Consider the following 15,291-nt stretch of genomic DNA (forward strand, 5'->3'; position numbering starts at 1 on the left):
ACAAACTTCTCAAGGAAGAACTTTGTCTAGAACTCTATACAGGTATCCTTCTGACTAAAAAAGGCAAATTGATCCAGACATTTGAAGACGTTCATAAATAACAATCAGAAATGCAGTAAGAAAGATATTTGTGTATATTCTGTTCAACGGAAGTTGTTCAAGAGAAACAATATCAAAACAAATTGATAAATGGACATCCTTCGAAGTTTAATTTACTCAACATACAAGTTGGGACTCTTCAAAGTTACAGAGACAGAAGAGAGCTAGATAGCTAGAGATTAGGAAAAAATGTTAGTATAATGATCACCTAATTATAGGAGAATTCCTGCAAAACAATACCTTTGGCAGACTTCAGTGCTGAGCCAGGTCCTACTGGTTACTTAAGAATTCAAAGGAATATAAATGAGTCTTTCAAAGTCAAGCCTTTCAAAATAAAACTAAAACCATCTTCAACTTCACAATTATAAATAAAATCAAGAATAATAATCAAGATCTTACATTCTTTTGATCAGTCCTTGTCTAACACCAATCCATCAAACATCTTCACATTTTGACCGCACACAAATCATGATTTCTGACTCCCTCACTGACTAGTGAAAACCACAGCAGCCTCTCTACTTGTGTGCATTAGTGCTGCATTTGACGACAGCAAATTTCTGGAAGCATGGAAAGTATTCAGGATAAAGATTGTTTAGCATGTCTTTCAAAAGGGTCCTGGTTTTTTTGTGTGTGTGAAACTTCTCTGCTAAGGTTCCAATCACCTAATTAAGCTCTTTATCAGCAACACATTCCCCTGGAGGCACGTGATAGTGTCACTACAGTGATCCCACAGTATTTACAAAGCAACACTCCCATTTCTCTTCAAACCAGTGGCCTGAAAAGCACCCCAAAATCTCCCTTCTGGGACGTGACAGAGCTGAATCCCTCAGGCAGCTCTGTAACACCAGTTGCATCAGTGACCCTGGTATTTATGCACAAACATCAGTATTGTTGGTGGTCTCTCTATATTGGTGATCTCTGTATTTCATGCAGAGGAGGAAGCAAGCAGCATTCAACAACTCAGTGAAACCACTGCTACTTGGCCAAATGCAAACTAGGAAGCTAGTGTCTCTCAGATGTGTTTTCATTCAGCCACTTGTTTTAGAAAGCTGTATTGTCTGCTGTGAAGAGAAAACTTTTGCTGTCCCTCAGTTCTGAATGTGACTATAATTTGAAATATATAAAAGATCATAAATATATATGGAATTGCCAGGCTTCTCAGTAGTTCCTGTGAGGAGGAGAGTCTGTGCTCTCAAACTCCGGAGTTGCACAAGTTCTACCTTTCCCCCTCAGCAGAGTGCCATATCAAGGGGCAGTCCAGCACCTAGCAGACAGAGGCCAGAGAGACCTTGCTGGTGAAGATGGAGGCAAAGATGGCACTCAGTACCTCAGTCCACTGTCACTAAATCCCTTGCCCCATTCAGCAACAGGTCCGCATTTTCCTTGTTCAGCCTTTTACCACTAATGAAGCAAGAGAAACTCTTCTCGCCCTTGATATCCCTTGCAATTCACATCTCCAATTGAGTTTTGGATTTCCAAGCACCATCCCTGCATGCCTGGGCAATGTTTATAAATTCCTCCTTTGCAGCCAACCCCTGCTTCCGCCTCTGATATACTGCCTTTTTTTACACTGGAGCTCAGTCATAAGGTCCCTAGTAAGCCAAGCCGGTCTCCTCATGTATCTTCTTGTTTCCCTGAGCATTGGGTTGTCCCACTCTTGCACTTGGAAGATGCTGACCTCAAAGACCTGACAGCTTTCCTGAGTTCCATTGCCTTTCAGAGCTGTCCCCCATGGGATCCCACCTAACAGTTTCTGAACTCTGAAAAACTGAAAAACTAAAATCTGCTCTCCTAAAGTCCAGGATCTGCACTCTGCTGCTCTCTTTCCTCAATATTCTCAGGATCCTGAGCTCCAAACAGTTTTGCCTTATTAGTGGATAGGAAATCCAGCTGCACTTCACCCCTGGTTGATCCATCCTGTATCAAGAAGTTACTCCCAACACCCTTGAGAAATCTGCACTGCTTGCGTCCTACTGCGTTGCACTTCCAGAGACATCAGGAGGTTCAAGACCCCCATGTGAATGAACATCAGCAATTCACTGACTTCTTCAAGTTGTTTAAAGAAGGCTTTGTCTGCTTCCTCACCCTGACTGGGTGGCCTGTTAACAGTTTTCCACCATCATGTAACCCTTGAAGTCCTCTCTTCTGTTCCTGACCTACAAACTCTCAAGCACACTGTCACCCACCCATCCTATAGAAGAGCTCCATACACGAGGAGCTCTTCACAATGATGGCAACCTCCACTCCTCATTTTCCCTGCAGGTCCTTCCTGAAGAGCTTGTATCTATCCCTCACAGCCCACCAACTGTGTGAGTTGTTAACACCAAGCCTGCTACTCCAATGATATTGTAGTCTTGTGACTGCATGCAGCACTTGACTTCCTCCTGCTTGTTTTCCACAGTGCATGTATTTTTATACATACACTTAAGATGGGTGCCTCTTCACTCTGTTTTACAGTTCCTGAGGTCTCTCTTGTTCCCTTTGCCCTGCACCCTTTGCTTTCGACCCCAGTTCACTGCTGCCTAACTGAACTATGGGTCATAATCTCCCTCCAATTGTCATTCCTACTTTCAAGCTCTTAGCAAGTTGATGAGCTGGTTGGCAGATGTCTTGCCCCACTTTGTCATACTATTGAACATCTTTACATTCATAAAAAATACAAACAGTATAAGAACTTACAACATGTGGCTGAAAGAGCTGCTGTGAAGTTTGACCACTATGCTTAGTATTCCTTTTAGCTGAAGCAACAGACAAACGATTGGATGATTCAGAAGAAAGTATATTAAAGGAGAAGGGATTTTCTTTCTATGGACAATTGATTCAAATCTATTTTAGATAATTGCAGTGAATGAAAAATCACCAACTCACAAATAATTCAGCTACCTACCTCTGTGAAATTATTCTGCAGTCCAAATTTATCATGGAAACAACAACAGAAACAACCACCTCACTGCTGATGCTCTGAAGCAGAGAAGAGAGGGATGCAAAAGCTAGATTGGCCTGGAGAAGGAACTAGCTCTGATATTTAGAAGCAGGCACGTGTACAGGAGTCACTTTTAAGAAAGTAAATGTGATTTACCATACAGCTCTACCAGTCTAATAGCAGGAATCAGCCAAAACTGCCTCCTGCTCTTAGCCATGTATCCTTATCCCCTTCCTTATACTGACACCAGCATCTACACCATTTTAGAAAGATTAGCTGGCAGGATATTCACTGTATGGGGAATTAGGGTGGGTGAGAAGGGGTAGGAGCACAGGGACAGGGACAAGAGGCTGGGGTGGGACTGCCCCTCCCAGGCACAGATACTGCAATGCCACACCTGCCCATGGTGGGTTCAACACCCACAGGAATTCAGTCTATAGGGCTACCAACTCATAGCAAGTGTCAGAGCACTTACCAATCGCTTAGAGACTCAGGAATGAATACAGAAAATAAAGCTGCAGAAGCACATGCAATTGGAACTCTGGAGGTGCGGAGACTGCTTCCTACTGTCCACAAGGTCAGTATAGAGAAGAAAGTATAAACTATTAATGAAATGAGTGCATCAAAAGTGACTGAAATACAAAAGGAATGTTAAGTAGCATTTCCGCTTACATCCTCCTTTACTAAACCACGGACACTTTTGTATGCTTTATAAACCTAAGATAACTTGTATATTATCACTTCCCTTACACATGTTCTTTTATTTATGTATGTATAAACCTACAGCTTCTTCAGTGGTATTTTATACACATAAAGGAAACTACAAGAACTGTTAGTTCTTTCCCTGATCTTTTTGAATAGTAACTAGCTATATTGGAAAAAATCTAACTGCTGGTAATTTGATAAACCGACAGTACTGCAACATCAAATACCACAAATTTATCACTCAAAGTGGATACTAATAGTACAACAGAATAGTTTTGTTTTTACCACAAGCAAACTTATTGGAACCTTTATGGAACATGTACCAGTTTAATTATCTATGCCTAGTTTATGCCTAGTTTCCAGACTACTTTATATTTTGAGATAAGGACTATAGTTTTGCCACAGAAATGTATCCACTAGGACTGCACTCAAGCTATTTGTAGATGTTTACGGCAATAATTCAAACTTCTTAATGGCAAGCAAACTCATTCTGTGAATAAACTGAATTTTACAATACAGCATTTCAAATTCTCTCATGTTTTCCTCCCAATATGGTAGAAGCAATTCTGAAAGGTCCTGAAGAGAGTAGCAAACATCAAAATAAACAAAAATCCTCTTTTAAGAGTTCTCAGGTCCCCAAAGTCATAAAAATGCCACTTTCCCTTCTAAGAAGAACCACATCAAAATGCAAATTCTAAAATAGTTACCACCCAGAACACAGCCCAAACACTCTGGTTTAATACCTTTCCCTACAGCTCCTGGAGAAGAGGATCAGATCTGCAGACAAACATAAAGAAGGTTGTCCTGTGAGATAACAGCCGCCACTATTAAGCAAGTCACTTTTCTGCTGGCAATCACAGACTACTTAAAGCTGAAGAATATACTAAGCACCCTGATTTCAGGCTCAATGGATAGAGCAATCAATTCCCTTTATGTAGCAAGACAGCTCGACTTAACAGCATCCTTTGTCCAAGGCAGAGTCACAAGCCAAGGCCTGAGCAGATGCTAACCTTCGTCCCCAGGGCTCCCTAAAGGCAGAGGCTCTGGAAGTCGCTAGCTTTCTGCAGGTGTATTAGGGAGAGACCTGAGTAGCCAGCAAGAGGAGGATGTCCAAGCATGGCCCAGCCCAGGCTGCAGTCTGTCTGTCGGTGCCATCCTGCTGTCCCACTTACACAGCCACATGTCCCTGCGCCCTCCCCAGCTGCAGGCCACCCACTCCCTTCAGGCAAGAATTGATCCTTTCCCTGCAGGGCGAGTTTGCAGCACGTCAGCTTCTTGAATCCGCTCACTTTGGGTCTGCAAGAGTAGGAATGCAAGAGCGAGAGAGATGGCAGGGAAGAAGGATAGGTTCTTGTTCAGTGAATGTCTTTAAGCAGGCACTGAGAAACACAGCGGAGCCTCTTCCCTTCACCGGTACCTTGCTACAATCACTAAGTCTGGCAGCACGGTGTGCTTAGCGTATTCAGCTTTAAACAGGTCTATGTTTGCCCGCAGATAAGCAACCCCCTGTAAAACGGCTGTTACCACCTTCCTGCACAATAAAATCTAGAGTATCAAAATGGGGCACCACAGAACTTACATATAATGCACATTTTACCTAACAAACTGCCCATGGCCTTCCCTTCCTCTTGCTCGTGGACATAGGACTTCACGAATATTCTCTGTAAATTGGATTTTATTGCTAAATGTATTATATTCATTTAATGAAGGGCTACATGGCAGCCAACAACCCCCCAGGCTTCCCATTGGCCCTCGAGAAGTTTCTCTCACGCCTGATGCTCTTCCGACAACATAACTTGTTTGGATGCTAGCACTGCCTTCAGCTTGCTACGTGACGAGCAAGCTGTGGAGCAGCCAGAGGTCCTCCTGGGACTGTTCTGGGATGCTGCTGTGTTTGAGCCATGCGAGCAATAACTCATGTGGGGGCCTGTGTGCCCCCAGGATTAAGCTGCCTCCAATGTTACCACCGCTAGTAAACGGTGAGTGGCTTTCGCCAGCCACTGCTACAGGGACTGGGCATGTAGGAGCACAAAGAGATGGGTGTGCAGTAGGAAGATAGAGCAACGGGCTTTGTACGGCATAGAGGTGAAGAGCGTGATGATATGATGCTTTTGATGTGGAAGAGACCTGAAGTCCTAATACTTGAAAAGGCCTTATTCAGAGTCTGAATTAAGTGCAAGTCCACAGAAAAAAACACCTTGCCATTCAAAGGTAGATAATGCCAAGCACTGAGAAACAAGCGTTGTCATCTTTAAAATAAGGCCCTGAAGATAACCCTGTTCTATGAGAACTAGCAAATAAAATTAAAATGTTCACTATGCAAAATGTGCCCTCTCATTTCATCCTTGAAATCTCTCTCTAGTAACTGGGAGACAGTGAAATGCAGTTTCTACCAGCCCACAAAAGAGCTGACCTGTGAGAGCACAAGTGAGCCATCTACCTGTGCCATGTGGATTCTTCTACAGAATCCTTTCCTCCAAGAAAGAACAATAAAATTAATTGCTGATCTGATATAGAAACTGCAGAAAATGGCATTTACTATAGAATTTTCTACAGTTTATGTTGATGACACTCCAGATTCTTGTAGCTTAATTTTTAAATTTGTATTAGTCAGATTTTTTTTTAAATTATGAATTAAAAAAACACATTTCCAAATTAAATTCAGACTGAATCTAACCATCTGATTCATTCAAAAAGTAAAAACAGTCTAAGGAAAGAGCAGATTCAAATTCTCAACTTTTGGATTCATATGTTATTCTTTGAATAAATTACAAATATTTATATACAAAAAGTATTTTGCAAAATTTCCATAAGAAATCTAAGGAGAAGACTCTTAACCACCCTACTTTTGGTGAGACCTATTTTATTCTCGTCATCTTATTGACCTCAGTGGGCCAAGTCAGCACTACTCACCTTGAGTAAGCACGGCTATTCTAGCAGTAATTTCAAAAAGAAGTAATGCAAATGACTAATGCAGCTGTTGACTAACACAGAGTTTGCTTGTTGACTAATGCAGCATTGATCAAAAATACTTGAATATTTAAGAAAACATCAGAACACAAATGAGATCAGTTAAAAAAAAACCAAAATAAAAAGATTATTCTTATTTTCCAGCTAGAGAATCCCAATTCTGATCCCAACTCCAACACATTACAGCAATATTTTCCAGAACTGCATGACATGCACGGTATCTTATTGACATGGGCAGAGCAAAAGTCTGTTTTGATAGCTGCACAAAGGAGTATTTTGAGGTCTCTCAGATTGGTGGGATGATTCAAGGGCCAGACTGTGACTTGGCTTTTTTGTCCCCTAGGAACAAGAGTGCATGCTCACTGAGAACACATCACTGACTGTATCATCCTGATTACAATAGTTAACAGGTACCTAAAATGAACCGACTCCAGTGCCCATAAATTACCTGCCTCCTTAGCTGGCTGATGAACATGAAAATTCAAGCAGCATGCTAGGTGAACACCTCTGCAAGTGCTGTGTGACACTGAATTGAAATCCTGCCCAGCATGTCAAGAATGCTAATTTGTTAAACACCTTAGATGATAGCAAAATCAGAGAAAACTGTCATCCCAGGTAGAATAACTGAGTATATTTCATGGTATGGTATGGGCAATGGGTGCAGTTGGCAATCTATTAGAAAACGTTAATGCTCTGTGTAAGCCAGAACATAAATCAATAGATTTGTGGACTGGGTTTGGTGGGACTATAAAGCCCAGGAAAGATAAATGCTATTTACAGCTACCGTTTTAAAGTGCCAATTTACAGAAACATACATGGACAGCACCTCTACACTATTACCATTTGAGCAAAACATATACTGTAGGACCCAAACTTAATTTTCTTTTAAAACAATATGTTAGACCTCTTTCTACTAGTTAAATGCCATGGCATAATTTATAGCTTACTTCTGCTCTTGGGTATGCAGACACAGCACCTATTCTCTGAAAAAACATGTTCCTGTGCATGCATGTGCAGGCTTCCCAGCAGTTTCTCAAGCAAGGGAAGTGTTTTCCTCTGCTCCACCCATCACATAGCAGAGCTGAAGAAAGCCCTAGGTCTTTTGAACTCCCTACTGTCTTCTTATCAAATTGTTTGTTTTTCAGCTAGAAAGCATATGTACAGATTTATGAACACAGCCTTCCAGACTGAAAGCAAAAAAAAATATAACTGGCAACAAGTTTAAGTCAACCTGGATTAATTTATTGTATTTCCTCTTACTGTTTGTTCAAATACGGTAGAAAGCGTGTTTATCAGCTAAAAGAATGTCAGAAATACCAATTATTCATACACTATTTCCATTTCCCTAAACCAGAATTTCATTTAAGGATTTCTAATTTCAGACTAGAAACATCTTTGCTGTTTTGAAATACTTTCAGTATACTTCGATGCAGAGGAAAAAAAAAGATTAAAATGTTACATTTAATTCCATAATATAGTCATTTTTATATTCTTAAGTGCTAGTTTTACTTAGTCTTAAAGTTACAGTAGTATATTACAAAAATAATGCCAAAACTTACTTGATTTCTGCACCATAAAGTGACTTGTTTTTCTTCTGTCACAAACTGTGACTAGCTTGTTACAAAATATGTGTTGTCACAATACATACTTATGACCTCAGTATTTGATTAACATTAGTCCAGAAAGGTAACTAAACCATAAAATTCTCTTCGAGTCGTTGTGGGATCAGTGATTTGAATGAATATGGGCTAAACATTTTAGAAGGAGGGCATATAAGCAACGCTGTTTAGGTAACAGTGTTATTCCCTGGTGGCTTCACACTTGTGGTAGAAAAACAGATTCAAACAGGCACTACAGTGTTACTGAGGTTACAAATGACCTGGAAAAATACAGTTTCTATGGGTATCATTTAATGAAGACAAGTCTTGCATGTCACACTTCTAATATAGTGTTATGTTTATTTCTTTGCAGGTATTCAGATACACGCCTTGTATTAAGCAGATTTTGCATTTTTTTAATACCATAGAATTTTAAAATAGTAGTCTTTTATGCAGAAGTTATTCAATTATAGATAGTGGGATCATCAGAACCTTACTGCATACGTAGCCAAGTTGGATTTTTCCAGAGGCATTGTGTTCTCTCTTTTAAAAACAGTTAATTATGGAGATCTAGCACTGTTAATACAAGCTCCTATAGAAAAGGAATATACTGTTCATGTATTTTAAATTAAAAAGCAAATTTCTGACAGAGTTATCCCATGGCCTTACTTAATCTGAATATATTTGCAAGCACTGAATTTTATTCAGAAACCTTTATTACACAATATTGTCAAAAATCCAAAGAGTGATTGATTTAAATAGCAATGGAAATCAGGAACAGCAATACTGAAAAGACCAAGGAAGACTAAAATGCCATTTGTTTACATTCTGCAAAACCCAGCCTGGATTAGATAAACAGATGGATTCTTTCTAGATGGAAATATTGCATAAGATTCTGAAATTAAGCATAGAGGGTGGGAAGTGCAGCTATAAGCAACTTATGTTTTGCTTTTCATCACACTAAAATAATGACTTTCAGACCTGAAGTATAATCATTATATTTTTGTCCTCAGTGCACAATTAATAAAAAACAACTTCTGAGCAATGCCACACCCTTGTGATTAAACAGCATTTTCAAAAATATTTAGATAAAGCCTGAACAAATCAAATAAACATGTAGGCAGGAAACGCTGTTTGGAATGCACTCCCTGCAATGTACTATTAGAGAGAGCCAGAAAGCAGCCTAACTTCAGAATTCAATCAAGCAAAATCTCATATAATCTCATTACAGCCTTTGCAGTTAATGAAACCTATTTAAATCTCTGACATTCTGATTTTTAGCGCTGACGAAAGCAAAAATTATTTGGTTTATAGAACACAAACATACAGAAATACAAGATTTTATCCTTTAGGTTATCCTAGCTATTTACCAAGCAATGCGTAATATGAAAAGATTACTCTTCTGCTACTCACTATTGCTCCAGGATTTCAGTAAATATTTGATACTGATTTCAAAGAAGCCTGAATCCTGCTGGCTAGCCATGTCTGCTGCATACAAAGAGGCTTCTATAATTCTGAGCAGCTGAAGTGGCAGGTACTATGTATGTAGATGTGACTGTCACCAGTTAGTGATGTAAACGAGGGGTCAGAGGAGGAAATGAAGTCTCCGCAGATCCACTTCTTCCGTTCATGGTAGGTAAGCTCATTTAAAAAAAAAAAAAAAAAAAAAAAAAAAAAGCCGCTCAACAACAACAACAAAACCACACCAGGAGATTTTTGTCCTCTGCTCTTCCTCCAGGGCTCGTACTTAAGTCTATCTGTGGAGTATTTTATTCCCTCACCCCCTCAGTATGTATTTTCATTTATTCCATTCCACAACTAGGCACATTTCTCCCGGTCGGTTAAGGCAGATGCAGTACCACCGCACTTGTTCCATAAGCACAGTTAGCGTATCTTCCCGAAGGGTGTCTGAGCTGTGCTTTTAATAACGCGCAGTCTGAAGCCTTTTTTCCATCACAAGCTGACAGCCCGAGCGTATGCACCTCCTCTGGCGAACCGAGGATCAACTTGAAGCCCCACTGAAAGCGTCTCTTCTGCAGCTGGAGGAATTTCACACGTACTGTTTAGCTTTAGGAAGAAAAACCACCCTCTAATGAATATCCTCTGCATGCTCTGGTCAGCTGCTCTCCTTCCGCCGGTTTCCAAGAAGAGCACGCTGAACTATACACAACTGCATCATGCTGCGGTAAAGCAGAGCTGCACCCATATATCTGATTGCAGTGACGTTGGGGGGGGGGGGGAAAAAAGCTCTCCCTCAGCCCAGTTGCACAAGAGAAGCACTTCCAGAGTACTAAAAACACAGCATTCCGACTGGATGCTTCTGCTTTTCTTTCACCACTACAGAAAAACGTGTTGTCATTTTTTTCTTGACTCCCCCCCCCCCCTTAACAAAGATGAGAGACAGCAAGCTGAATTCATCATGGCAAACGAACCGGAGAGCTCACTGCTTGGTATTCACCTCTGAAAGAGCCACAGAAAATTCTCAGTTTCATGTCATTTTTACCTTGAATAATGTTTTTTTAAAAAGGAACTGAATTCACGTAAGGAATTCACATAAGAAAATGAAGCAGAAGCAATTCGCTGCTTGTTAATCTCTCTGTATTTTCTACAAAATACTTAATTGCTAGGTACAATTTCCATATTCCTAAGGTTTTATTTCAAATAATCACAGTACATCACTATGCATATTTTAATGGTAATGAAGAAAAATAAGAAGAATCAGTTTCCCAAATATTTTTTGTTGCATATATTCTGGGTATCATCCTTCCAGACATTATTTCCTGGGAATAACAGTACTTTTTTTGCACTTAGTGGAATAAATTTCCTGCAGCATCTCATAAGTACAGTATCCGAGCCAAAATAGAGCTTGTCTGCTGCCGATTCTTCTAAAAACTTTTGTCAGCAATTACATTTACACATTATTTTTAGTTTCAGTATGCAGAGTATTTGATGTTTGGATAGGAAACTGAGGAACACAAGGGTCATTGAAACCAAACTCCCGTGGCTCTCACTGAAAATATGCTAAATGTCTTCTGTAAACATACCTCATCTAGAGATAAGGTTTTGTGTCCTCACTAATGGACAGCTGTTGTAGAAACTCACTTTATAAACCTTCTTTCAATTCCTAAATGAAGTTTACTCAAAACCAGTTTACACCCTTTCATGAACATGGACTATCAGAAATGTTTAGAGTACCTCAGGTTTGATCTCACCAGCTATCAAAGAGATCTGATCAGCTCTTCCTCCCTATACTATTAAATATCATCCCATTGCTGTCACTTTGGGCCCCCAATTTTGTTCCTGAGACCCCCCCCGTCCTTGTTCCCCTGCATCAACAATGCCTCCTCATCGTATCGTCCTGTTTTAACCACCACACTCCAACTTTTTACAATTAAAGTTAAATTTAATACCAAATATGGCAAGTCCCAAGACCTAGGGCTGATGACTTCCTACCATTCCACTAATTGACTTTTCAGCAGAGACAATGCCAGGTAGGTTTGGAAGTCCTTATTCATCCTCACAAATGCAGCATCAATTCCTATGTTCAAGGATTTAAGTAATAATTTCCCCTGTGGTGCTACATGAAATGCTTTTCTGAAGATGACTGATATATTAATTTTATTCACAATTCTCTTGCTGAAAGTAAAAATATAAGGTTAATTTGCAAATAGTTGTCTTTCCTAAATCTGTATTGGATTTCATCCAATTTTCAATTAAATCCACACCCTCCCACCAAATTTTTTTTCAAAGCCTTGAGTGTGGCTGAGGCCAAGCAGCCTCTCTGTTGATATAGATCATTTTTCCCTCATGAATTCTGTGGTTTATATTTACAAGGCAGAATCTCTCTTGATAGATTCAACAAAAATTTATTACCTGAGCTGCAACATCATATGCCTGCTCTTCCGTTATTCTGAATGGGAAGTTATCTGGGTTTTGTAACGTGAATTTGAAGATCTTTGAGGGTTTTTTCTACCTCATAATTGTTTGTTTTGTTTGTATTATTCCTCCTACCTCTGTTCCTTTGTAAGGCCCCATCCTTATGGAAAATAAAGGCAAGGCATTCACTTAGTTAGTGGTCATATCTTATTCTTACTCTCTCATCCTCACTGGATATCGGACCCTTTAAAATCGATGTTCTTATTTCAAAATTGTAAAGAACCAAGGATGTTTAACCATTTGCTTTTAATTCCTTCACGTATGCTTACTCAGCTGAACTTTTGATAGTACTCACTTTAAATTGACACCCTCTGACCTGCAAGCCACAACTGTTTTGGTTAACAATGCAATGGGGACTCTTCCAATAACTCTGCAGTCCTTTTCCGTAAGAGTGGTGGAGCATTCAATGGAATGACTGGGAGATCAGTTTAAAACAAACAAAAGAAAGTGTTTCTTTCTTCATGATGTTGTGAGCTTCTGGAACTCATTGCTACTGCAGGTTGTGGAGGTAGATAGCATTAGCAGCTTCAAAATGCTGATAATGAACACGAATTTAGGTCTATAAAAGGATGCTAAAAGGACCAGGCAGGAGAGTACTCCCCTCCACCATCCCTAATACAGCAATGCACGCGCTGGGGCATATGAGAGGGATGGGCTGCAGAAAGTGGCTATGCCCATGTGCACTCTTCCCAAACAGCATCTTCTATTGCTGCTGTCAGGAGGAGAATACCAGGTGACATAGGTGACTGGTGGGACCCCACGGGATGCTCCTGAGGGTCTCATGTTTCCCTCCCAGGCAGAATGAAAAGTTCAAGGTTTTGTTGGTTGGCTGGTTTTGGTGCTTTCAAGTCAAAGACATTTCAGACATCCCCCATAGGTGAGTACCTGATTTCTGCACTGTCACTAACCAGTTCCTTTTATTTCTCAGAGTTTGTCTTTTCACACTGCAGGCCCATCCTTGCTTATCCTGAATCAGCTTATACAAACATGATCCAATAATGTTCCTGTCACTTGTTCTTCTTGCTCTTCACCAGTTATCAAGTCTAACCAGCACAATCTCTTCTTGGCTTTGCGATCATTTGGTGAAGAAATAAACGGGCTATCATATTCAAGGATATCTGTATTTGACTACTGTAAGTAGAGTTTGTGTCTGGGATATTAAAGTATCATGCAATGCCTACTTGCACTTCCCTGTGGACTAAAAAGGCTATAGCTACATTCAGCCTCCTGTCTAGGAGTGGCAGATCCCCTAGCACCTTTTTTACTGACTTTCTATGAAGTGATTTGGTGCCAAAGTAATTCCATTTCATGTATACTAATCTTTTTTTTAACATTGCATCACAACATTAATATACAATGCAGAATCTCACTGCTTTCATCTTTTAGTGTTCTTTCTGATGATGAACACGTTTACCTATTGTGCACTTCCACTGACAATATGTGTTTGTACTAAAATATTGAACAACTTAATCGATGTCTTAAGACAAAGCATATTAAAGAAAAATGCCACCACTCTTAGACTGTATATTTTTGGCATCGTATGAAAGAGTTCATACAGAATACAACTTTTACATTATGCTTCCTGATCTTACAATTGTACTAAGGAGAGGGACAGACTAAGGAACTCCTTTTGGTCCACAGAGCAGTCTAATGATCTACAAGAGGAAAAACTGCCCCACTACTTTAACACAGGCATTCGCAGGACAGTATTCAATACTGTTGTTAAAATTTACTTCAGGACTGATACTCCTCCATTACCAGTTCTGCTTTAGAAAGTACCACCCAAAACATAAATGCCTCCAAATTTAACTTTTGTTCTAACTGCTTCTTTAAAATTAAAAGTATAGCCAATTAAAATCTTACTAATTTCTATCATTAAATAATCATAAAATATTTTTTAAAAGTCTTAAATGCTAAACTTCATTTAAATATTTGCCAGTCTAAATTTGCTCAAATAGGACATCCTCCAGATAATATCATGGGTTTGTTCACATTTTGGAAACACTCCTAAAACAGGTATAGCACACTGAAACAGCAGAAACAGCAGCATTCTAATATAGTACTCCAAACTTATTTTAGGGAGGCTGACAAGATTAAGAAGTTTTGAGTTATACAGTTTCCACTTTAATTCTTGTTGACTTTATGATATTTAGAATTTAATTATGTATTCCAGGTTGTGAAAGATAGACAGGCATAAGTATACAAAATCTGTCAGTGTAAGCAAGCTTTCTGATGATGGATATTACAGTCTTACGTATTTACAAATACAGTGGGCTTTTTCTGATATTACTACATGGGAGTTTACAATAAATTAATGACAATGTAACATTTTTTTCACCATAAGAAATCATAGATCCATAAGGTAAGGCTTTTCATAGGTCTACCGTGATGAAGCACCTGCTGATTACCATGACAACAGAAGCATTGCTTCAATTATAAACATTTGTATGTAACTCAAACTCCACATTGCTGACGTGCAGTGCACCTTCTGTTCTCTCATCTGCTTTCTGAGATCAGAGGTAGCACCCATCCAGGAGCCTTGGGTACCTGGCTTATACCTTTCTCTGGCTCAACAAACTCTGGGGAGTTTCCACGCCCCAACTTTGGAAAAAAATAGGTTGGGAGAAGCTGTTCATCATTACGGTCAGAAATGTTCTTGTGAGCAAACACTGCATGAACAGCTATTTTCATTGCAAAACATCTGAAAAATAGACTTCCAAAACCTTCATTCAGTAAAAGAAAAAGAATAACAAAAATACATGCTGCTGGAGGTATTCACAATATCTATCTTGAGGCATCCAGCTTAGATGCCTACGCTGGGAGGTGAGTGCCTTCAGCATGACTCAAGAGCACAATTATTTTCTGAAGCAGCCTATTTCTCTTCACTTCTACCCATGATACTTAGGGAAACTAAGGGTAGTTGTAAATTGGGTACTTTATTTAGATTCTTAATATTTAGTAGCATAGGTACCCATTTTGTTCACATTTTTAGTGACTGCTACTTATAACAGTCATACAGGCAGTTTAGTCCTCTACATTCTGAGCAATGTTTGCAGGAAT

The 15,291-nt window shown here is 39.5% G+C and overlaps 1 protein-coding gene across 2 annotated transcripts in view; it reads right to left on the reverse strand.

Moving 5' to 3' along the window:
* Nucleotides 1-9,778, reverse strand: part of FRY (FRY microtubule binding protein) — a 173,712-nt gene extending 163,934 nt beyond the window's left edge. For both annotated transcript variants that reach the window (XM_075727968.1, XM_075727969.1), the window contains exon 1: nucleotides 9,709-9,778. In XM_075727968.1, the coding sequence (XP_075584083.1) occupies nucleotides 9,709-9,778 (70 nt within the window). The remainder of the gene's footprint in view (nucleotides 1-9,708) is intronic.
* Between the last annotated feature and the right edge of the window lie 5,513 nt (nucleotides 9,779-15,291).

The sequence above is a fragment of the Pelecanus crispus genome, chromosome 1 (assembly GCF_030463565.1).
Source record: "Pelecanus crispus isolate bPelCri1 chromosome 1, bPelCri1.pri, whole genome shotgun sequence".
NCBI classification, from domain to species: Eukaryota; Metazoa; Chordata; class Aves; order Pelecaniformes; family Pelecanidae; genus Pelecanus; species Pelecanus crispus.